Source organism: Serinus canaria, chromosome 4, assembly GCF_022539315.1.
Source record: "Serinus canaria isolate serCan28SL12 chromosome 4, serCan2020, whole genome shotgun sequence".
Classification (NCBI taxonomy): Eukaryota; Metazoa; Chordata; class Aves; order Passeriformes; family Fringillidae; genus Serinus; species Serinus canaria.
The window spans coordinates 736,457-759,139 of record NC_066317.1 but is presented as its reverse complement, the minus strand read 5'-3'; the positions used below and the strand labels follow the sequence as shown (position 1 = coordinate 759,139).

At 45.1% G+C, this 22,683-nt stretch overlaps 1 protein-coding gene across 2 annotated transcripts; it reads right to left on the bottom strand.

Moving 5' to 3' along the window:
• Nucleotides 1-279: 279 nt before the first annotated feature.
• Nucleotides 280-21,383, bottom strand: G3BP2 (G3BP stress granule assembly factor 2). 2 transcript variants are annotated; one of them, XM_030239178.2, is made up of 12 exons: nucleotides 21,222-21,383; nucleotides 15,085-15,203; nucleotides 12,861-12,942; nucleotides 11,645-11,818; nucleotides 10,666-10,756; nucleotides 9,635-9,737; nucleotides 7,933-8,113; nucleotides 6,886-6,984; nucleotides 2,983-3,085; nucleotides 2,594-2,722; nucleotides 2,291-2,409; nucleotides 280-1,619 (listed from the first exon to the last, which is right to left on the bottom strand). In XM_030239178.2, exons 2-12 carry the CDS (start codon nucleotides 15,177-15,179, stop codon nucleotides 1,347-1,349), a joined length of 1,449 nt encoding a protein of 482 aa, XP_030095038.1. In that variant the 5' UTR covers nucleotides 15,180-15,203; nucleotides 21,222-21,383; the 3' UTR covers nucleotides 280-1,346. The 2 variants fall into 2 exon arrangements, with proteins under 2 accessions (XP_030095038.1, XP_030095039.1); XM_030239179.2 differs by lacking the exon at nucleotides 6,886-6,984 and having other exon boundaries at nucleotides 21,222-21,382.
• Nucleotides 21,384-22,683: the final 1,300 nt, after the last annotated feature.

Sequence of the window (22,683 nt, the reverse complement as noted above, 5' to 3'; positions counted from 1 at the left end):
CTGCTGTTTAGTTCTCTGAAAATTGCAGTATCCCCGTTTGATAAGCTCACCCTCACAAAGGATGCTTAGGTCTACCCATTACGAGCTGGCCAGAAGCGCCCACCATTCTGGACTGACTTCTGAAATTCAGGTCCAAGAGAGATTAGAATTCCACTTTCTTTAACTCTGACACTGATTAAAGAAAAGAGACAACCTGGAAACTACTTGGATGCCTTCATCCTCCCTTCCCCCCCACTGCAAAAAAAACAGGCAAACTTGTTAATTGAAGAGCAAGGTGGATGATCATTTTAGCAACGTTTACTCATTGAAAGATACTGCAATTTTTTAATACAATTTTCCAATTATTTAAATGCTTTGCAGCCGCTCGGCTTTGCAGCACAGTACTTCATACACTATACTGTACAAAATCACCAGCAAGACTGGAATGATGTATTCATAGAAGGCACCATCATGCTTATTACATAACCAGAGAACTCAAATACAGTCAAGACAAGTTTCACTGTACAACGCTTCTCGAAGGGGGAAGGGGAAGGAGGAGTGTGTTGAGCAGCCATCCCTGCACTGAAGAGGGGCAGATAGAAAAATCTGACGTGAGCTATCAAACTTGTTGCATACTCAGGGCTACGACTTGGAAACTCTGGGTTCTAGTTACAGCTAACTGGATTCCTTCTGGAACAAAGGTGTAGTCTTATTAAGGTTTGTGTGTGTACAGAGGTTGGTCACAGCAAGCAGAGCTGATGCCCGCATCGTTCCCCAAGCTATTCTGTCTGAGTAAGAGGATGAAGGTTTTCCCTCCGATGCCTCCTGCAGCTGTCAGTATAAATGAGTTCAGAGGACCCATTAGTGCATTTTGATGAGTGCGTAAACACGAGTTTGTTTGGAGCCGAGTGTTCTAAAAAGGAAAAAAAAAGGCAAGCTTCTCCAATTGCACAAATTGCACTATTTGTGTTTCCAACAGTAGTAGGCAGAAACGGTAACACTTACACAAAATGTGCAGCAGAGGGTTTTTGACTGAAAGGACCTGAATTCTACTGGGCATGTCCTTTAGTTCAACTTCCATTGCAGATAGTTAACCGGTCTTTCCTTTTGTTTCTTTTTCTTTTTTCTTTATTTTTTAGTCTTCAATTTTCCACATATACATTTATAAATTAAGAGTGTGACTCCTGTTGTGAAACTGGGGAAAAAACGTCCACCTCAATTTAAACTGGAAACCAAAGGATGTTTTCACATCAAAGAAACGATCAGAAGGGCTGTGTCACATTCCAAAGCTAAAAAAAAAATTAACAAGAATGCAAACACGATGGATAATGTACCACTGCCAAGACTGTCTGCCCACAGTGGAGATGTCAGCGACGCTGTCCAGTGAAACGGCCTTCCATCTGCCCGGTTCCTCGTCCAGAGCCAAGTTTTTGTGCCATGCCACCCCGCGGAGGAGGTCCTCTTCCGTCACGGTCCCGCATCATGCCACCACCCACTATTCCGCGGGGCCCGCCCGGGCCTCTCTCATTGCGGCGGATATCCCTGCGCTCGTCGCCGCCGCCGCGCGTCTCTCGCTCACGAGCGGCTCTGGTTTTTTTCTCTTCCACGTTCAGGCGCACCTCCCCACGGAACATTATGGGCTTATGGGGAAAAGCGGTCAAGGCACACGTTAGTCACCGCGGCACGAAGCCCTCTCCATGCAAGGCACACGAACGTTCTGCACTGGCTGCGGGCCCCAGCCTTCCTTCACGTGCACGCCCAACACAAACGTCACCCGTTAAGGGATCCCTGCAGCATGCAACCTTACATTCACTCGGGCAGGCAAGGAATTAAAGTGCTTGTCTCAAGCAGAAGCAGCCTTGTCTTTAGCCTCTTCACTGCCAGCTTTAGTCTTTTCACTTCAGGGTCCAAGTTCCTGAAGAACTGCTCTACTAAATCTCACTCCCACACCAAGAAATTAAAACTGCTGCTTTCTCCCCTGCAGCTCCTCAAAGCCAAACTGCAGGTAACCCTGCTCCCTCCTCTTGACCCCAGGGTGCAGAATTCAGAGATCCATGTGATGCTCTTTGAAAGGTTACCTGTTCCACTTTCTGCTAAAGGATGTCTAAAAATAAGTTCTGAGCTCTGTGTGGAGCACTTGCGTAGAGGTAAAACACCCAAATGGCTATGCCCAAACTGTTTTTCTTTGAGCTGTTTTTTTGAATGCCAGAGCAAATGGCAATGCAAACTAGGATAGCCCACAATACTTGTGGTTTAGGGCTTTTGGTCCACCTCTGGAAAGGGATACTCGGCACCCAATGCTAATACTTACTTTTGCAACTAAAATTCGCTGGACCGGCTCAGAATCATCAAACACCACAAAACCAAAATTAGGCAGTTTTCCTCCCACTCCCTTAGTATTTATGCGAAGTTCTACCACATTTCCAAAGCCTGGAGAAACACAAGGGAAGAAACATTTTACAAAAACCCGCAGTGCCAGCTCTACCCTCTGCTTGTTCCAGACATCTGTAGTGCAGCACTACGTCAAAGCTTACCCATGTAGTCCAAATCAGTGTTACCTGACTTTTTAACACAGGTTTCCATCTTAGTCCCTGCAGCTGGAATCACTACTTACTCATGAAGAACTCTTTCAGTTCACTCTCATCAATGTCGTGTGGCAAGTTCCCAACAAAGAGCTGGTGGCTGTCTGGATAGCGAATTATCCGACGATTATCCGACTCGTTCTGCTCCATGTCTCCCCTTCCTACCGCCAACAGAAAGAGGAAGGCAGAACCACTGAGGTTAAAAGATGTGTGTACACCTGCATGAACACATCTAGGGGCAGCAACAAGCATGTTCCCTCCAGCCAGCCTGCACTCCAAATCATACTCCCTCATTTCTGGTTGAAGGCAGCAGGCACAGGCAGTTCGTGACCAGCCAAGCACGACACAGGTCCAGACAAGGCCTCAGCAGACACCTCTCATTAACCCTTCCCAAGAAGTCACACAAACTCATCCACGTTACCTGGCCGAGGTCCTCGTGGTGGAAAACCTGGTCTTTCCCTGGGACGCTGCTCACGAACGCGAGGAGGCTGAGACTGAGCTTCAGGTTTAGTTTCCACTCTTGGCTAAAAGAGGAGAATGTGCATTATTTAACACTGGCCTGGTAAAAAAAAAAAAAAAAAAAAAAACAACAAAAAGCCCCCAAACTCACCAAAACAAAAACCCCCACAACACAAGACATGGGTAAGTGGCATGCACAAAACAAATTCTCGAAGACAGACATCAGTGTCAATGTGTTTGGGAGTGGTTTTTTCACCTGTCTAAATTCCTCTGTACCAATCCAGGACTGCAGTGTTCATTTATCACTGTTAAAACTTGCAAAGCAAATGTCTCTCAATCAGAGCATCTCCCCAAAACACGGCTAAGGTGACTTTCCCATGTTTGACCAGGCATTGAGACCCCAACGCTCCGTTATTCACAAATCCCTCAGCCTGACTTAAATCATAAAGGGCGTAAAGCTTCCTCAAGTGAAGCTCAAATTTCATGGATTAGGAGGCAGTCCAAGATGAACACAAAGAGACAGACAAATCAAAGTTCTGTCCAAGTCTCCCAGGAATTATTTTCCTCCAGTGCAGAACAACTGTACAAAAACTAACAAGAAGAAAGAGGAGAACAAAAGCCCCCAGAAGTGTAGTATTTCCTGAAATGAGTTTCTACAGACTACCTCTTAGGATATACTTCAGCTTTCCTGATGTCAGGACAATGAAGCTTAAAGTACACCCTTCATAACCAGGTACTGGAACACCCATTCAAATTTTTTGCAAGCTAAAAATTTGCTTTATGAGAAATAGAACAATAAAAATGTTTCTATGCAGACTGCTGGTCACTGAAGCAATTCCCAACATTTTTTAAATTCCATTTTCTGTACAACAGTTAAGCAGCTGCTGGTTTTCTGGGTTCTTATCGTAGAAAAACAAAATTATCCTTAGGAGCACAAAAATACACAAGTAGCCTGCAAGTAAGATTAAACACAATGTGAACAGCTATAGGCCCAGACTGCTGGGGAGAAGTAGTTTATATTAAACATCTCCCTTATTTTCCTTTAAAGACTCAGGACAACTGGTGGTTCCAGACAGACCACTTCCCAGGGAAAGAACCTGCATTTTACATGCAACACACAAGTGTTACACACCCAACAAATGTCTTAGCCCTTCTGTCACTTGTGCTCCATGCAGCTAGGCATTAGTCGGTCCTTACAACACTTCTAGGATCACTTTGTAAGAACAAGCATGGAAAATCAGCCTTCCTGTTAAATCTTGTTCCCTTCTATTTTGTGAGTCACTGGAGCTCCTCTGCCATCTTTCACTAGCACATCTTGAGCACATAACAAATTACACCTCAAGAGCAAATCTTGATACCTTCAGACCCCCATTTCTTAGATTCTCATGGCTATCAGGCTTAAGCTCCCTCCTTCCATCAGCCCCAGCCAAGACCTGCTAAGTCACTGATGTCCTGCTGTTAAATCCCAAGTATAACAGCAGCCTCATGCTTGCTTGCTTTGTGTGTCACTGATCTTCTCACACAGCTGATCTCTCTGTCTGTTTTCTAAGGAGTACCATCCTTTTCCATAGAAAAAAACTGCCTCAGTGCCTCAAGAGGAAAGCCCTTGGACAGAACTCTGCTCCCCAAAACACTGCCGCAACTGGCAGCACCACAAGACTCCAGATCAGGGCTGCCATTTGCAACCCAAGCAGCAGCTCATTGCAACTCACATCATCCAGCATATCCCAGTAAGCATAGAGTGGATGGAAGGACACTGAATAAGGAATTCAAGAAACCCAAATTACCACAGGAGCCGAGAATGCCACAGCCTGGCATAGCTTCGACAGCCATTAAAGAAAAGGTGGCACTGTCTCTTCTCTTCAGGAGTTCACATGGGGAGGGAAAGGGACTCACCCCAAAAGAAAAGAATCAGGCCCTGCCTACCCCTGCCCCTCTGCAGCCCTATGACAACCAATGCAGTAATAAAAAAGGGAAATGAAAGTAACTAAAAATGCTATAAGGAAAAGTCCTAGTTTATCAATGCAGGCAGGCTGATTTCTAATCATCTACCATTAGAAAAAGAGCAAGAAGTGCTGACCTGTTTCATTCCACAGCTGTAAGGAAAGAGCCCTGAACCAGTTTGTATCTGGAACAGCACGCATGCAGTCCTTTGAGGAGTTAACACCACAGGGGCTGCATTTTTAACTTGATGGGGGGGTGGGGGGGTGGGAATTGGAGTGATGCAGTGAAAAGAGTGAGCAGGGCAGTTATTTTTCTGTAACATCACTGACACCAGCTAGAACAGCATCTCAAAGGAGCCACCCACCCGGGCATCTTCTGTCCTTGTTTACATGGATGGTGTCTGGCACTAATGGATCCATGAAAACAGGAAAAAGCTGCTACTGATTTGCAGCTCCTTGTTCAGGTGCCTTTTCTACCCGACTTCTACACACTGTGTCCAAAATACTTGCAAGAAAAGGAGCCCAGAACTGACTAATTCCAGCGACAGAAGAGCTGAGAGTTGAAATTCCTGTCATGTCAGTATTGTTCAGAAACTTCCACACACCATTACTTAAAACACAAAGTCAAAGCAAAAGAAAGGGCACAAAGCACAACAAACAACAGAGGCAACACAGAGGAGTTTAAGGGGACATTTATAAGCTATCTCCTGCTCTCTCAGACAGACCATTTGAAATTATTTTTGCAGCCACATTACAACCATCCACCTTTTCTGCAGCAAATAAATTAAAACCAATTTTGGCTTTGCATAAGGAAAATCTATCCTGCACTAGAAAACCCAGTTTTCACAGGTTAAATACTACCTAGGTGTTCAAAGCCCTGTTTAAGCTGATGAAGACAGACAGACTTCCCAACTCATTACATAGCCTTTATTTGATGTCCATGATAGTCCCAGCAGACCAGAAGCAACACCAGGTAGGGTGTTGGGGTTTGCTTGATTTGTTTTCTTTCATTTTTCTCGTTTTCTTCCCTGTTTCCTTTTCAACATGCATTTGGCTGAAGGCTAGTCCTAGACAGAGATCTCTCTGTGACCACAAAATTGAGAAGGAACCACTGCAAGAACAACAACTGCAGCAATGCAGCTATTCTACTGAAAATTGCAGCCTCACAAAAGGCTGGACAGGAGCAAGTCAAGATACAGTGCTCCGGCACACCCTGTCAATGCACAGGGTAAAGGACACACTTTCTGGTTTGAGCACTTTCATACAGATGGAGGAAGCTGAATTGAGAGTCTCAGAAGGTCTCACACCACCTTGGCATGGGCAGGACATGAGCTGTCACTGAGTCAAACTTGCTCTCCTCTTTTCCCTCCTCACCCAGGCACCCTAGGAATGGGAAGATAGCATTGTCCAGGCAAGGAAATGAGAATCCTTCCATTCCCCACACAGTCATAAGTTGGTACAGGGTTCCGTGGTAAGCTGATTATCCATGGATAATGCAATCCAGCATAGTCCTGTGGGTGTTAGCCTTACAAGGCAATCTTGCACCTCAGAAATGGTGCACTCTGTTTTTACTGCCGGGCCACTTCCATCAATGCCCTTTTCAAACACACTTCAGAAAAGTAACATTTTGTGGGGAATTGGTGTTTCCCCTGTAAACCAAACTATATGTCATTAAGTTAGCTAAAAAAACACCCATGAGTGATTTCCTGTTTCCACAAGACCAGATTTTAACATTACCATCACCCAAAGTTTCACCAGTTACACATTTGTGCCTTTACTTGCAACAAGGAGGTGAGTGCATTAACATTTAAGACACAATTAATTTGTGCAATTTAAGTCACACAAGTTGATCTGTTAATTTAAAAAACTGAAGCAGTTTGCAGAAGTAATGAGACAATCCAAGGTGTTCACAGATGGGTTACCTGTGAGACTGGTGCTTTAACATGGGGTGGAATTCCAGAGGAAGAAACAGTACCACTAGGAGGCAGGTTTTTACTGGTCACTGAAGCCCAAGAGAAAGCCTGCAGGAAATGCAACAAACCTAGGCTACAAATCACGGCAAACCACTGACATTCCTACAGGGAAACTCGTCTGCTAAAAATATTTGGTTCATATCTGACTATTAAAAAATGGTTGTGCAAGCATTACAATGGAGGGTCTGCAGTTCCAGCTGTCTGTGGATTCCAGTGGCATGGAACAAGTGTGTACCGTGCCCACTACCGCTACTCGAGTGAGCCCAGTGCCCTCAGCATTCCCAGATAACTGCTTTCCATGATGTAACCAAAGCTAGGACTGAAAACCCTGTAGTGTTCAGTGTCCTTTGCATGAAGAAAGGAAGCGGATGCCTGAAGTTACAATCAAAAACGGAGAAGAGAAAAAGGACTGCGGAAAAAATATGGGAGACACACTGGAGCTAGAAAATGACCTCGCTCCAGCTCTCCCTGGCTGCTCCCAGCACCTTGCAAGCCCGCAGGTGTAACCACACCAGAGGACGCACTGTGCACACTCTGGTTTCTAAGATTAGGCATCCTGCCTCCAGGAGACACTCAGTGCCCCCACACTGGTTTTGAACCTAGGTGCAGCAATTCTACAAAGCATCAGTGTGTTCCATTTCTTTTCAAGGAAAGAGCAGCGGTTCCCATTCTATGAGATTTTTAGCAGTGGTAGCCACAGGTGTTTTCTTAACATGTTAACTGCACAATTAAAAATGTCTACACATGCATATACCCACACGCACTCTTTACAAGAAGAGCTTAAAATCTACCATAGGTGATGAGCAGCACTTAAAAATACTTTTTTTTCTATTTTAGCAAAACTTTGCATTTTTTACAAGTTCAAAGGTCAAGCCTAGTTGTTCATACAGCATGACTCTAAAGAGAGGCACCATTTAGCCATCCAAAAAGGCAAAGTTGAAAGGCCAATCCAGTTTCCATCTGCACTCAGTAGCACAGATGTGACCTGTAACTAACCTTTGGTGGTTCTTGCGGTAGTGAAACAGGTTCTACAGGAGGTGGAGATGGAGATTTCTCTTCTAACTCCTCAAGGGTCTTTTCTTCCACTTCAGCTTTCAGCTCCTCAGCTTTTGTTTCAGATTCCAATTCTGGCTCAGGTTCATGAGAAGATTCTTCCAGTGCCTCCTCTATCCCATTGCTACAATAGTCAAATGCATTGGATGAGCTTATCAATTGCTTTGCATTTTATCACATGTTGTAAGCTGTGCCATGGCAACAGCCCTGCTATGGAAAAGATCACTGTGTCTCCATTTGCTACAATGGGGTCTGTACGTTTACAATACAGTGAGAAGTGAAGCTGTACTCCCCTGCTGGGTACAAAACTTTTTTACTTCTGCTGGAGCAAAGACATCTCTACAGTTCTCTGCAGAGAGTCGCACAGCCTTTTAACCCTGAAGAAGAAATGCTCAACTCAGGAACTGCTGCTTCTAAAAGAATATGAACACAGCGAGGACCAACAGACAATTAAACTACATACATAACCAAAGCCAATTCTGGAATGAAACCTACTGTTCCTTTACCAAAATGCTACACAGCTTCCTTACCAAAGCAGCTGTGAGTCCCATTTACAGCAAATCACATGCAACTTCTTCTCTGCTCTGTGTGGTTGAAAGGTGGGGATCCGAACATCTCCTCTCTCCAGCCGCCCCAGAATGCTACCTTAGCTCCAGCCACCTCTGTCTACAAAGCTCCTGCTGCAGGCCACCACACGCCCAAGAGACTCTGTGATGAACAATGCCTTTACAGCCTCTTTCCAAATGACACAGTAACCTCAAAAACATGACCTGACTTCATGCTCTCAGGCATCCAAAACTTACTGCATTATCTTGAGCAAGTCCCTGCCAGAATTCCACCACTTTTCCATCAGATTTCTCATGAGAAGCATTAAGTGACTTGTGTTTAGCATTACCACTGAGGCACTCAGCAGGTATCATCTAGTGATGTCATACATATTTTTTTAACAGGGGAACCAGAAAGTTGGTGATGGCTCTCATTACACCATTCCTATGTTTCAAAAAAAAGCACAGGGTTTGGTGTTGTTTCTTTCTTTGTATTTGTGGAGGGCTATTTGGTTGTTTTTTGTATTTTTCTTGCAAAATCATAAATATATTTTTTTCTTTAATCTTGCTTAGATTTGCAGACGCTCAAGACAGAGTCTGATTTTTCCAAGAAAGATATCCAGCAGGCTCTCAAAAAGTACATCTTTCTCTCAGTTCCAAGTGATACCCAAACCTGAGTAACATACCAAGCTGTCCCTGCTCAGTGCAGGGGGTTGGACTAGATGACCTTGAAAAGGTCCCTTCCAACTCAAACTGGGATCAACCATCCTTGACTAAGTTACACCGTACCAAATGTACTGCTCCAAGTCTGGATGACAAAGATTCCATTAAGTATGTACATACACGGGGGTTGCTCCCTTCTCATCTCACTTTTGAGACCAGAAGTGAAAATAACTAACAAACATTAAAAAATACCCCATTTCTTCTTGTCAATAAAAAAGAAATGTCTCAAAATAACGTAATCTTAACACAGATCCCTATCAAGCTAAGTGTATTTTCCTAAACTACCTGTTAGATCACACACAGAACCTAAAGCCAAAGCAATTCTGTCTGTGGTTTTTATTAAGAAAGCAACTTATATAATAAAAAGGACTTCTTACGTTACAGGGTGGTTTTCATAATAAGTACTGCTTGCATTCTCTTGCACAGGTTCAGGTGATGGTTGTCTTTCCTCCTGCTCTTCTTCCACCTCTTCCTCAGATTCTGACACAAAGAAAAACCCCTTTGTCATCTCTTATGGATCTCCAGAAGCATACACAAGCCACAGTTAAAATAAAAGCATATTAACTTAGTAACAATCAAAATAAAGCTTCACCAACAAAACATGGTAAAATGAGCTGCAAAAAAGATGGAGGAGGCTGCCTCTCAGTCAAGAGGCTGGGCTGTTTATGATTTTCATAAAAAGAGGAAGCCAGAGACATATTACTGCTAGGAAGTTCTGGGAGGAGGTTTTGAGGCTCTTTAAAGCAGCAGGTGCTCTTCATGTGGCGGCATTGAAAGAGAAAGATTGCACTATTACCTCATAAATCTCAGTGCCTCAGACTAAGAGGATGAACCTCAAATACAGGGATGATTGCCTAAAATGCTCTGTTCCACAAGAACTGAGATGAACAAATTCCAAAAACCACCCAGTGAATACAGGTACATATGTTCTGGCTACATTGTGATTTGCTCTGCCTCACAGAACAGAGGCAGAAAAAGCCCAACTTGGGTCCATTTCAGCCCTCGAGTAGCAATGAATTTCTGAGTGGCATGATGATGTGAAAGTGAACTATGTGTCATATCTGAAAACCAGTAAAGACTTTTCTTCAAATTGCACACAAATTTGACTGATCACAGAACACAAGTGTGCCTGCTGCAGCTATGGCAGCAGAAGTCCTGTTGCTCACTTCTTCCATTCTCTGTCAAGCTTCACCCCCTGTGAGCCAGTTCAGCCCTTCAGGGAACACAGCACTACTACAGGACCTTCATTTTCCAGAACATTTTGGACCAGCAAAGCTTCAGTTACAACACCTCTGTGCTCCACAGCAGGCAACACAGTTTGCATTCCAACATCTCCACAAACACTTCTGGCAGCTCTGCACACAGGAGAGAGCAACAGGAATGACCCTACGCACGTAGTCCTTCTCACCTTCATCAAGTTCTCCTTCTGAATCCCCAAATACTTCATCTTCGTATCTGAAGATATCATTATGGACATAGAACTTGTTTGGAACAGATCCCTATAAAAGAGGAACATGCAGTGTTTAGCATATATGACGTATCAACAGACAACCCAAGGATGGACTACAGACCTAAGCTTCGGGGTACACACTGACATTTTACAATAGGACTATGTCACTGAAGTTATTTTCTGAGTTATTTTCTTTTTCTCTAAGCAAACAATTAACCAACAGCTTCTGCCCAACTGAAAAAGGAAGTTTCAAGCAGAATAAAATCTGCTAATTTTACTAAGTCACAGCAATCATAGTTTTAACTAAGCGTCCAGCCCCTGAATTTCATTGAGGAATTTCAATTTTCTCTGCTACAAAAACTTTACAATGAAAACCCTGAACTTCCACGGGGTGGCCGTATGCTTACAGCACTGTGCAGGGAAACAATGAAGAACTGTTGGAGATTAATGTTTTCAGTACATGAACTGAAAACATTAATCTCCAACCACACATTAGTTCGTGATGCAGTGGGGGAAAGAAGCAGAAAGAACACAAGACACCTTCTACCTGTACACAGCTTTGCTCTCACCAAGAGCTCCATTTGAGCAGTAACTTGTGCATCCCATACTTCCCTTTGCCATTAGACTTGAAACTACACAACTACAGCAGAGATTTGATGTACAGAGCTGAACCTTGTTTTTCACAAACATTATTTGTGCCAAAGGCAGCTCCCAAATGCAAGCTTCAATTTTCTTTGTATTACTGCTCTGACACTTCAAGTCCAAGGAATTAATTGTGCAGTTTTAAAGCCAGATCCTATTTTTTTTTTAGATCCAGATCCTATTTATTTTTAAAGCCTATCCTATTTTTTGTGCCAGTATGACAAATTGTAGCTACAGGTGAGGTCAGTTTTTTCCATGGTTATTTGAAGTGTGACAGAGTCTCACATATACTTACTTCTGGAGCAAGCACAAAAGTCTGCATGAACTTCCTCATTGGCTGCCCGTTGTTGGACAGCTCTCCCATGACCTGCACGACCACGCCATCGCTCAGAGTGGCGTGGGCATCCACGTGGCGGATCTTGGTGTGGCACTCACTGAACTGCAGAGACATCACCTTCTTGTGGATCTCCTGCAATGAGAAGGTACTTTTCAGCTGCACTGAATTCTGCACAGAGATTAACACCTTTTACCTACCTGAGATTCCACTAACTAACTCCAAAAGGCCACTCCCCGGAGGCTCAAAAGACAAATACAGGAACCAAGAAGTGTCCTTCACTGAGAACAGTCTTCCTCAGCTCACTTAACTTCTAATCTGAACTTTTTCACTAGGATTCAAGTATTTCTCACAGTAGTCAAACAGCTTACAACTGCTACCCAAGTTTTCCAGCTGCTTTAAAATCTATGACCTATTTTAAGGCTTTAATTTTTTAAGGGCTTGTGAAAGGGACAGGATTTTGCTTGTGTTATAAAATAAAGAAAATCTCAAAAAATACCCAACAAACCAAAAAACACCAGCCCCAAAAGAAAAAAAAAAAAAACAACAAAAAACTCAAACCAACCCTTTACAGACTGTCGAGGTACCAAACATCACAGGAGTGGGGAACATCTGCACTGCCAAGATTTGTGCGCTGCCCAGTGAAGGGAGAAGAAACCAAGCCTGCCCTGGACAAAAAGCCACACTGCTCAAAGATGTGGCTGCCACATGAAGAGATGTCCTAGGTGACAGACAGTTCTGATAATGCAGTACAACCAAAGCAATCCTCAATTCATTCACTTCTTCAGATAGTTGTGTTCCACTTCAACAAAACTCTGCTCACACAAGAATTTCATGAAACTCACAAAGATCAGTCCTGTCCTGAGGAACTACTTCTAACTGAAGCAAGATACATTTGTAGCCCAAATCTATCAGGACCTCTCCATTTTGTTTCCCATCCTAAGGGTATTTTCTGCAGGCCAGATGCAAAGCTGAAAGAATGAAACACAACTGCCAATGAAAGCAGAAATAAGCAAACAAAACCCCTCAAGCTAACAAATTCCCATCTGTCTCTGAAGAGGAAGTAGTATCACAATCCATTACTTCCCAGGTAAGAAAGTCAAAGTCACTGGTAAAGAAAAAACTTTGTTTTATTCTGAACATTAACAAGGATTACAGGACAGATTTTAATACTCACAGCTTGACCATACACTGCTTCTTGTGGTTTCCCACTGGCATCCAGTCCTCCATGAACATAAGAAGAATTCCTGCCATAAAACCTGCAAGCAAAGAGATGTAAAAGTCACAGAAGTGAAAAAATAGAATCAAATCAAAAAAGAATTTTAGCCAAAAGTTGTAGAGCTTAGCGCTTCACAAATTTTACAGATTCAAGAGGCTCCCAGAATACCAGAACAAACAAACTTAATATTCAGCAGTGCAGTTTGCCCGAGGTGTTGCAGCAAACTCTTAAATCAACCTCAACCTTTGGCTCGTGTCCTTTAAGGAAGGTGGCCACTGGCTGGAAGGTTCCTCACCCTCAGAACCCCCTGCCTCTGACAGAGGCATCAGCCCAGCGAGGTACAGCCCCCCTGCCAGCCCTCTGAACGTTGTTCTCCTCACAGCCTTGGCCAGCACTGAGAGAGTGGTTTTGATATTTAACCACGTACATGCGCTTCCAGTGTTTTTCTTACATTTCAGAAATCCTTTGGCACTTTGATTCCATTTCCACATTTTGAGTCTAGAATAGTCTGATTTGATTTGGATTGCTACTGTCAGCTTATAAAGCATGTGACAAATGTTTTATATTTTCATTTATACATTTATATTAATAGAAAGAAACATAGTATCACCCTATGTTTTTATTTAGGAGCATGCTTTGCCTTGGGGGTGACAGCCATGAGGTACAGATGCTAATATGTACCTTTATTATCCATCCTTGTCTGGCATATATGAAATTAAGTTATCATGAAGTACTCCTATGAACTCAGTGTCACACAAGAATGGCAAGAATACTGAATATTTCTCCTTAATTGAACAAGCCAGTGCAGAGGATCAGCATACAGAATTAAGCCCTGGAACTTTCACATTTGTCAATTCTTGGTTTATTCTACTGAAGTTAGAAATTCTTTTTAGTTCTGCTTTTTTGGAAACAAAAGCCCAAGACTTTTACTGCCTTGACTATGTCCAGAAAAAATCTGGGAAATATTAATTGTTTTCTTTGGTACCAACCACATAACCACAATTTTGAACATGGTCCAGCACTTCCTAACAGCAAGGAAATACAGAAACTTAGCTGAAGCAGAGCACAGGCAGATAGGAAAACATCTTTCCTCTAAAACATTTCCTTCTAAATTCCAAAGCAATCTCTCTGAAAATAAGCAGTACTTATCAAGGGCCTTCACAGACGACCAAGAGTTTTAACTTGCTTTTAAGGAAATGCTCACAGTCTCTGGGTGCTAGAGCCCCCAATTAAATGGAATTAAAGACTTTTGGTTAAGGGCCAGAAAAGCCTTACAAATTCAACTGAAATGCAACAGGCCTTCAACCACATTGAGTAAGGCACATTTAGAGGGCAAACTGATCTCTGCTGCTCCTACAGCCTGGGCAAGCTTTAGCTAATGACCAGTGACAGAATCCTCTGTGCTCTTCTCAAGCTTTTAGTAGGATGAAACAATAACTTGCTGTCCTAACTCCCTCACTGCTGCAAAGAGCACACTGAGCACCAGGAAACAAGGGAAACCCAATCTTTCTGTGGCAGAGAGCGAGCTGCTGTTGAGACTAACAGCAAGATAAAGAGGAGGCATAAGACGCCCTCCCTGGACAATATCACTCAGAAGAAAGGTGCAGCCGAAGAACTCAAAGGCCAATGCCCTCCATATCTGAGCCTGACCAGAAGAAAGGGGCAGCAGTTGCAGAGACTGCAAGGGCCTAGAAAACATTTCATGCAAGCAGCTCCAGAATTGGGTAAGATTAAACCAAACCAAATCAAAACCTCTTGGACTCTCCTCAGCAGAGGTAGTTAAGAGATGCTGTGGTAGTGACACTTGTGCCACCTCTCAAGTGGACAGAGAATGTTCCTGAGCAGAGAGTAATACCTGCACCAGGGCAGATGCTCAAGGGTGTCTATCCAGCCTCTCCAGCCTCAACAGGTATTTCTGCAATCTGTCCACATTACCATTTTATCACCTTAGAAGCAGCACACTCTTCCACAAAGAAATATCTTGGTAACATGCCATACATCCACAGGCTCTGACTTGGTTCTAGAGCCTAGCGATCTAGCAGTAAGATGAAACAGTTTTTCCAACAGCCCAGAAGTTAGCCAGGTCCATTTTCTCCCACACTCAGAAACAAATGTCTGATTTACAACAAACAGGACACGCTTTTGTTCCCAAACATTATCACTTGGCGAGTGCAAGTGTTACCTGTGCAAGAAGTCAGGAGCTTTGTTTAGCAGGGTGTAGTACTGTCTCACAAACTCCCGCCCTACGAGCAGGGGACTTGGCTTCTCCATCACCATTTCTTTGGTACTCAGGGTCAAACGCTGTAAGTGAAAATATTCATGTTACTTGGAAGGCACCCCTATGAATCACAACCTCCCCATAAAAGGATAAACACTGTGATATTAGGATTGAAACAATTATGCATACAGGGCCTTAATTCATTAGAAAATACTCAACCAATTCAGGACAGCTTCTCCCACCTCTTTTGGGTAAATAAGAAAATTTCAGTCTATTCATGTATTACTTTGATGAAAAGGCAACAATGGATACCAAGTCCCTTACAGAACAGGTGCTCTGAAAAACATAAAATACCATCCTGAAATGAACAAACAAAAGCCCTGTTAAAAACCTTCTGGACCATTTACTTATCCCTTTGGCTGATGAATATTTTAAAAGCCCAGTTCAACAGTCCTGCAAAGCAAACAGGAATACACTTTGTTAAGGCAGCTGGTACCTCTGTTTCAAAAGGTTACTGTCACATCTGTAAGATGAAGAGGGGAGTACCAATATGAAGTAACCATGTGGGCTGGAAGGAAACCTCAGTGCCTCAGAGATGACCAAAGCCTTAGGTACTGGCTGTCCAACCTAACTGCATTTCACTTTTGTCATAGCATCACCTAAGGTGGAAAGAACTTTCAGGGGGTCATCTGCTTTCACCTGCTATGCTCCTACCTATCCATCCTGTCCTGCAGATCATCCATGTCATAAAATAATCCTCAGTACTCCAAAACACTCTTTGATGGCTTGCCAGTACCCAACATGCTGCTTTTGCCAGCTCACTTAAGACTACCACTGTCTGTGATCATGAAATTCTCTCCAGTGCTCGCACAGACGCTTCATCTCCTGTCTCTCTCCAAAAATTAATGTGTATGCAAGGAAACAGGCAAAGAAGACAGAGTCAAAAATCCAAGTTTCCAACTTGGGAGATAATCCTAGAATAAGGTATTTGGATTTCTACCACAATAACCTTGACCCATCAATCTAAGCCAAGGGGCAAACAAAAGACTGTTTGCAGACAGCACATAAAGCACATGAAGTGAAACTAGGAGATTAACCTCAGCTTAAGAAGGGCCTCTAATAAAAGCAGAACACACACAGGAACAATGCCATGAACATGTCAGATCCTGCATCGTAACTGAACTCTGAAGAAAAAAGCCCACACACTTGGCTCAAATAGTTTACACTTCATGGACAACCAGCATTACCTCAAGCCAGCAATCCAAGCCACAAGACAACACCAAGAAATGCCCCCAAATGCAGTTAGTCAAGAATCACACCTGAAACAACAGTCTCAAAAACATGCAGGTAAGGCAGAAGACAAGGCCTGAAACACAAGTCTTGAACCTACAGATTAGAAATCGGCACATTTATGACAGGGTTATCCAAAATCCTATCATAATATACGGGTTTTATATAAACCCTTTGATATAACTCACCAAAACTCTGGAACACAGTTTTGCCTCACAGGAAGCCCCAGAGGAAGTAATTATGCTAATGAGACACAAAACCAAATGTCAAAATACTACAGGACATCAAAGATTTGAGCCCTGTGCAGGGATACAAAGTCCCCTACAGAACAGGTGCTTTGAAAAACATAAAAAACCACCCTGATATGAACTAACAAAAACCCTGCAGTTTTTTTTTCAAAGCAGGAGTAAAGGAAAGAAAACAAAATATGAGCAATTTGAGGATGTTCCCAACACAACTCACACTACAGCAATGGCACGCACTAGGAATTCTACTTAGAAACCTGCCTTAAAAGAACAAGGACATCTCCATTCTACAGGGGAGACTATCCTTTTTTTTGTTCCCCTGTCTCAAAGGCAGATGATGAACACAAAATTGGTGACAGGACCTACACCATGAGCACCTGGGAGAATACACAAAGATGGAGCCTCATCAGGATATTCTGAAGAACTTGTTAAAAAGCAGATGATGGCCACCACAGGTTCTTATGAATATAGCAAGAAAGGCACAATGCCTTCCAAAGGCTCAGAGGTGAGGAACCCGATTCCAAAACTAAAGAACACAAACACATGCCAAAGAACTACTCCTTGCAACTTCAACTGGTGTGACTCAAGTTTATAACGATAACTTCAGCCTACAGGCAGGATTTCTTTCAAGAGAACAAAAACAATGAGAGAACTGGGACACAAAAGGAATTATTTGCTATGTGCAGGCAAAAATAAGCAAGCAAACAAAAGCAGAAAAGATAATTTCCTCCAAAGAGCAACTGCATAGTACTGAAATTCACCCAACACCTTTGGTGTTGGTCCACACTCCAGGAAGAGCATGCAAAATCATTCAGCCTATAATCATCTTTATACACAAAACTTTATTAAGCTGTGTTTGTCTCTTGTTTAACTGTATGAAAAAAAACCAGCGAGAAACCAAACCCAAATCATCATCCATCAGTTTGCACAAGAGGGCAGCAGTAATCTGTCTCTGAACAAGTAGTGAAGGCTGCTATGTGTGGAGTAGTGAAATGTTCCTTGGCATGCATTTTGCTCAATAACCAGCTCTGATATTACAAAAAAAAAAACCAACAACCAAAAAACCAAAACACTTCCCCCCCATTATTATTATTATTGTTATTATTATTATTTCCCTTGCCCTGTAGAATGCAGAAATATGACTCGTCATCTGTGGCAAAGCACTGTTACTCAAGGCCATGACTGAGCTACAGAATGGTGGCCTACATGCTCAGATTTATGTATCCAGAGAATAAACTTCAGCACAAAGTTTTTGGTTGTGCCCAAAGAAGTATTTCAAAAGCACTTTTATCCTGTTTCAAGACAGACCAACAATAGTGAAGTTGCCTGGACGTTTCATCAATTCTACTTGGTAAAAAAGAAACAAAAAACAAACAAACCAGAACAAAGCTCAACTGAATTTTGACAATAGCTGAAGGAAGCATCATCTCAACTTGAATTTAACCTTCGTCAAGAGAAACTTCTAAGCTTTGCAAGAGAGCTGTGGGCCTCACCAGTTGTTTCAATGAAAAACTATAAGCAAATAAAATTTTATTCTACTGGCATGCAAATTTCATCCTCTGAACTAGTCATCCAGAGAACAATTTGTCCATAACTACGGGCACACAGACATCAAGCTATCATTTCATATAAACCTGCAACAGCGTGGCTTGTTTGTACATCCACGAGTTTGCAACTCTTGTCCAAGTCATTAATCAGATTTGAATACACCACTTAAAAATAAATCTGAGAAAAACGTTCTTGCAAATCAAGAAGATGTTCCCCACACAGTGGACACACTGAGCAAAGCCACAAAGGACTCGGTGCCACCTCACACACCTCTGGAGCTGAAGGACAACAGAAGAGAAGGGGAGAGCAGCTTTCACAGTCTTGGACACATTTGTCCTGAACCCAGATTATCAATTTTAATCTGTGTTTCTTACAAGCAAGACAAGCAAAAAATCTACTTCTTACAAGTAGACGAACAAAAAATAATGCCTTGCAGGGCGCGCTTGCTCCTACAATCCATAAGCGCACCTCTGAGAAGCCATCGGTGCCACACCTGGAATAAAGCTGAAGTTCCAAACTGATGGCGCAGCAGGTCCAAGGCAGGCCATCCCCCACACAGCCCTGCAGAGCCTGGTGGGTACCCACGGACAGGCAAAGCAGCACAAACTGCAAGGAAAAAATCCTGCAGGGGCAATCAGAAGTGCCAGACAACACCCCAGTACTGCCAGCAGCATCCCTCTGCCATGCTCTGCAAGGCCAGCCCTCAGAGCAGCTCCACCTACAGCAAGGAGCAGGAACCGGGTGTAATCTACCAGAACGCCTTCTGTAATCTACCAGAACGCCTTCACTTCATGATCTCCTTTACCTGTGTGCTACATTCTCAACTGGCTGAGCTTGAAGGCACAGCACGCAGCCCGTTCAAAGCAAGCTCTCCTCAGAGGCTGCTTTAGTTTTGGTTTGTGGTTGGGGTTTTTTGGGAGGAGTTTAACAGCCCCCTGTATCTTAGGCACACAGCTGCCACAGGGGACCATCCTCTGGGCAATTTAGCTGTGCAAAATTGGCCCAAAAGGGCCAACACCCACACAAAGAGCAAGAACGACAGTGAGCTGCTCTGGGGGAGCCTTTCCAGCTCTGTGTCATCACTCAAGACCAGGTTCAGTGCCCTTCTAGTGTCCCACCAGTCACATCTATTAGTCTGACATATCCATCTTTTCATGGTACTTGAGTTGCAACACATTCTTTATTGTTAAATGCTCTCAAAAGCAGGGGCATCCAGGACCACAACTACTACAGCAGAAGACTGAAATCCAACAGTGTGCCTTAAGGTATGTTGGTTCCTCACTGTATTTTCAGTGCTGTGAAATAATCTTAAACCTGAGAGTAGATGCTTAATTTGCATCCTCAGTTCCATAAAGGAAAACACTCATATTGACATCAGCAGTTACATGGATGATGGATATTTGGTTTTCTCCTCAGTTAAAGCTAGTTTTCAGAGAAAAGATTCTCCACTTCTAAGGAAGAAATGACCAAATACAGATCATAATCTCTCACAGCAACCCCCCACATCTGCCAAGCAGGCGATTGTAAGAAGGTTTCCAATGGCAAACCAAGACGATGTTTCTGACATCCAAGCAACCAGGGTTCACAAGAAGGAGGAATCCTTAGAATGACAAGCTTTCCTAGGGGAGGCATGGCCCTGTACCCACACCACAATCACAGAGGACACAGAATGCCTCCTGCACGAGAAGTCAAGGCCGGAAATAAACAACACCGGTTTGTCAGCAGCCACTTCTCAGCTCAGAATCCAAGCTGACAAATCCTATACTCACTTGCAGTGCTACAGTAACAGAGCCATGCTACATTCAGAAACTTAGATAGGGATTGATGTAACCCTCCCGACTTCTCAACTCTTCCAAAGTACCTTGGGCATCCTTACACTGCTTTCTGCAGGAAAGCAGATCATTTGCACACTGAACTCAAGAACATACAGAGGGCTTCAGAGCAGCAAAAGCAGCACAGAAGGCCACACTAACAATATCCATATGACTGACTAAGACTTTCTGGTTGAAATTAAACAATAATGTCCTATTGTCGTGTTCCCTCCAGTGATAGTCCTTTTATGCAGTGGTACCTGGAACCAAGATCAAGATTCAGGTTCACTGAGCTAGCCAAGGGATTTAAAAGATTTGTGGAGATGCTCCTGGGCACCCACACTGCAACTGCAGGGACCCCCGAGGTAAAGGGTGGCAGAAGCCTGAGAACCCAATGAGCTCAACTCAGGTGACAAACGAGAGCAGCTCAGAAAAGATCTACTGAAGGTATCCAGCTCTGCAGAATAAAAGGAGCTCACAACAGCTTCTGCAATATCACTCCGTGTGCAAACAGAGCAGCCTAGGTTACGACTGAGGAAAGGGGAAGCGCAGAAAGGTGGAAAGGTGAGGTCTGCAGAGCTGGAGCAGCCCTTACAGCCAGCTTGCCACGGCCGTACTAACTTGTAGGAGAGCAGAGGGGCCCACTGAATCGAAGGGGACCTAAGTGAGCTTCATCAGCACAACCGAGGCCGGCGCAGCAGCACCCTGCCCATGCCAAATCCCGCGTACCTCTGGAGGCCCCTGCGCAGGGATCGATCCATGAAGTGAGACAGGAAGCGGCGACCGCAGGGCCCAACATCACAGCCAGCATCGAGTAACGCGGGGCTTGGGGGCGCTTTTCCCCGGCCTCCCCGCGCCGCCCGGGGCGAGGCGGAAGAGCCGCCAAGGTGACGGCGAACAAAAGCCGCCCCCCCCCTCCCCGTTCCGAGCGGAGCCGGGAACCAGCGGCCGGGGCGAGCAGCGAAGGGCAAAGCCGAGCCCCAGGGCGCTGCCCCGCTCAGCGCCTCAGCGCCGTTCCCGCCGCTCCCCTCAGCCCCTCACGCGCCGCTCCCCCAGCCCCGCGCGCGCCGTTCCCGCCGCTCCCCTCAGCCCCGCGCGCGCCGTTCCCGCCGCTGCCCTCAGGGCCGTCGAACGGCCGCCCCCCCGCACACAAACACAGCCCGCGCCGGGGCCTACCCTGCCCCCCGCCCCCCCCCACGCCGCTCACCTAAGGGACAAAAGTCTCGATGCGCGGGGCCGGAGCGCGTTTTCGCTCACGCCGCCGGGAGCTGCGCGGAGCCGGGCGCGGCGAGCGTGTCCCTCGGGCGGCGCGTCCCGCGGCGCGGGCAGCACAGGGCGAGCGGGGCGCGGCGGCGGCGGCGGCAGTGTCACAGCCGGGCGGGCGGGCGGGCGGGGGAGGGCGGGCGACCGCGACACCCGTGCGTGCCTGCGTGCGCGCGGACGCCTGCGCCGAGCCGAGGAGCGGGCGGGGCATCCAGGGGAAGGGCGGGGTGTCCTCCGGCGCTCTCCGCCAATCACCAGCGGGCTGGCGCGATGACGTCAGGGGCGAGTGCGTATTTACTACCGGCCGAGGTGGTGGCAGGGGCTGAAGGTGTTGGAGCCGCGGTGGCTGGGTGGTGAGCTGGGCTTATTCCGCTTTTTCTTCGTCTGACCTGCTCTTCTTCTCATCCAGCGTCCGGTTCTTATCGTAACCTCAGAGCGCTGGGGTCCATCGTGGAGAGTGGCCCGGCGCGGTTGGTTCCGTTCGGCGCTGCCCACCGGGGCTGTGTCGCTCCGACGGAGGTCGCGAGCCTGGAGAGCCATGGGGCGGTCGGTGTTGGGATATCACGGACACAGGTCTGCGGAGGGATGTGCCCCCGTCCATTGCTCAGTTAGGGGTTTACAGATTCTCATTGAAATAGAAACACTTTTGAATTATGCTGAAATAAAAAGCTATCCAAGGTTGCAAGTTGAATACTAGCTAATTCCGTTACTGGGTGGCAGAATTTGCCCCTTGGAGTATATTACTTGAAAAAGGCCAGTTGGGGTGTGTGAGACACCGTTTTTGGAAGCAGCTCGCTTTGTATTTTGGGGTTGTGTATGTGAGGCTGGAAATACTGAAATAAATTCTGTGGAAGAACCTGGTGATGGTTGTTTCCTGTTTTCTTGCCAAGGACGGGGATCTCATTATGCCACCTTGAACATGTCAGGTGAGTTTTGGTGTGTGTCTGCCCAGAATGGGCCCTGAATCATCACTGTGGGGAAGGGGGGGAACCTTTCCTAACCTTTGAATATCTCAACACCTTTTGTTTATGAGAAGGTGTGTTCTCTATTCTCTGCTTTGTTTTGCTGCTGTTGGGCAATGAGGTGTAAGAGGAGAGAATCTGGGTCTTTACACGACTGTTGTGAGTCAGCTCCAGCTGGGTTTTGTGGCACTGGTGTGCTGCTGGGCAGGCGAGCAGTCAGGGATGCACAGCCTGCGAATGCTTGACTGTGCTCAGCAAACCTGGGGCTGTGTGGTGACTGCAGGCTGGAGTTGCCCTCCTGTGCATCAGGAAAATGCTGCCATGGCTATGGTTGCTATAACCACCTCGGTACTTGGTGACCAAACCCGACTGAAAGGCTCTTTGTTGCCCAACATGGTGAAAACCCTCTGGGCCACGTGCTGGGTGGTTGATTTCATTCTGTAG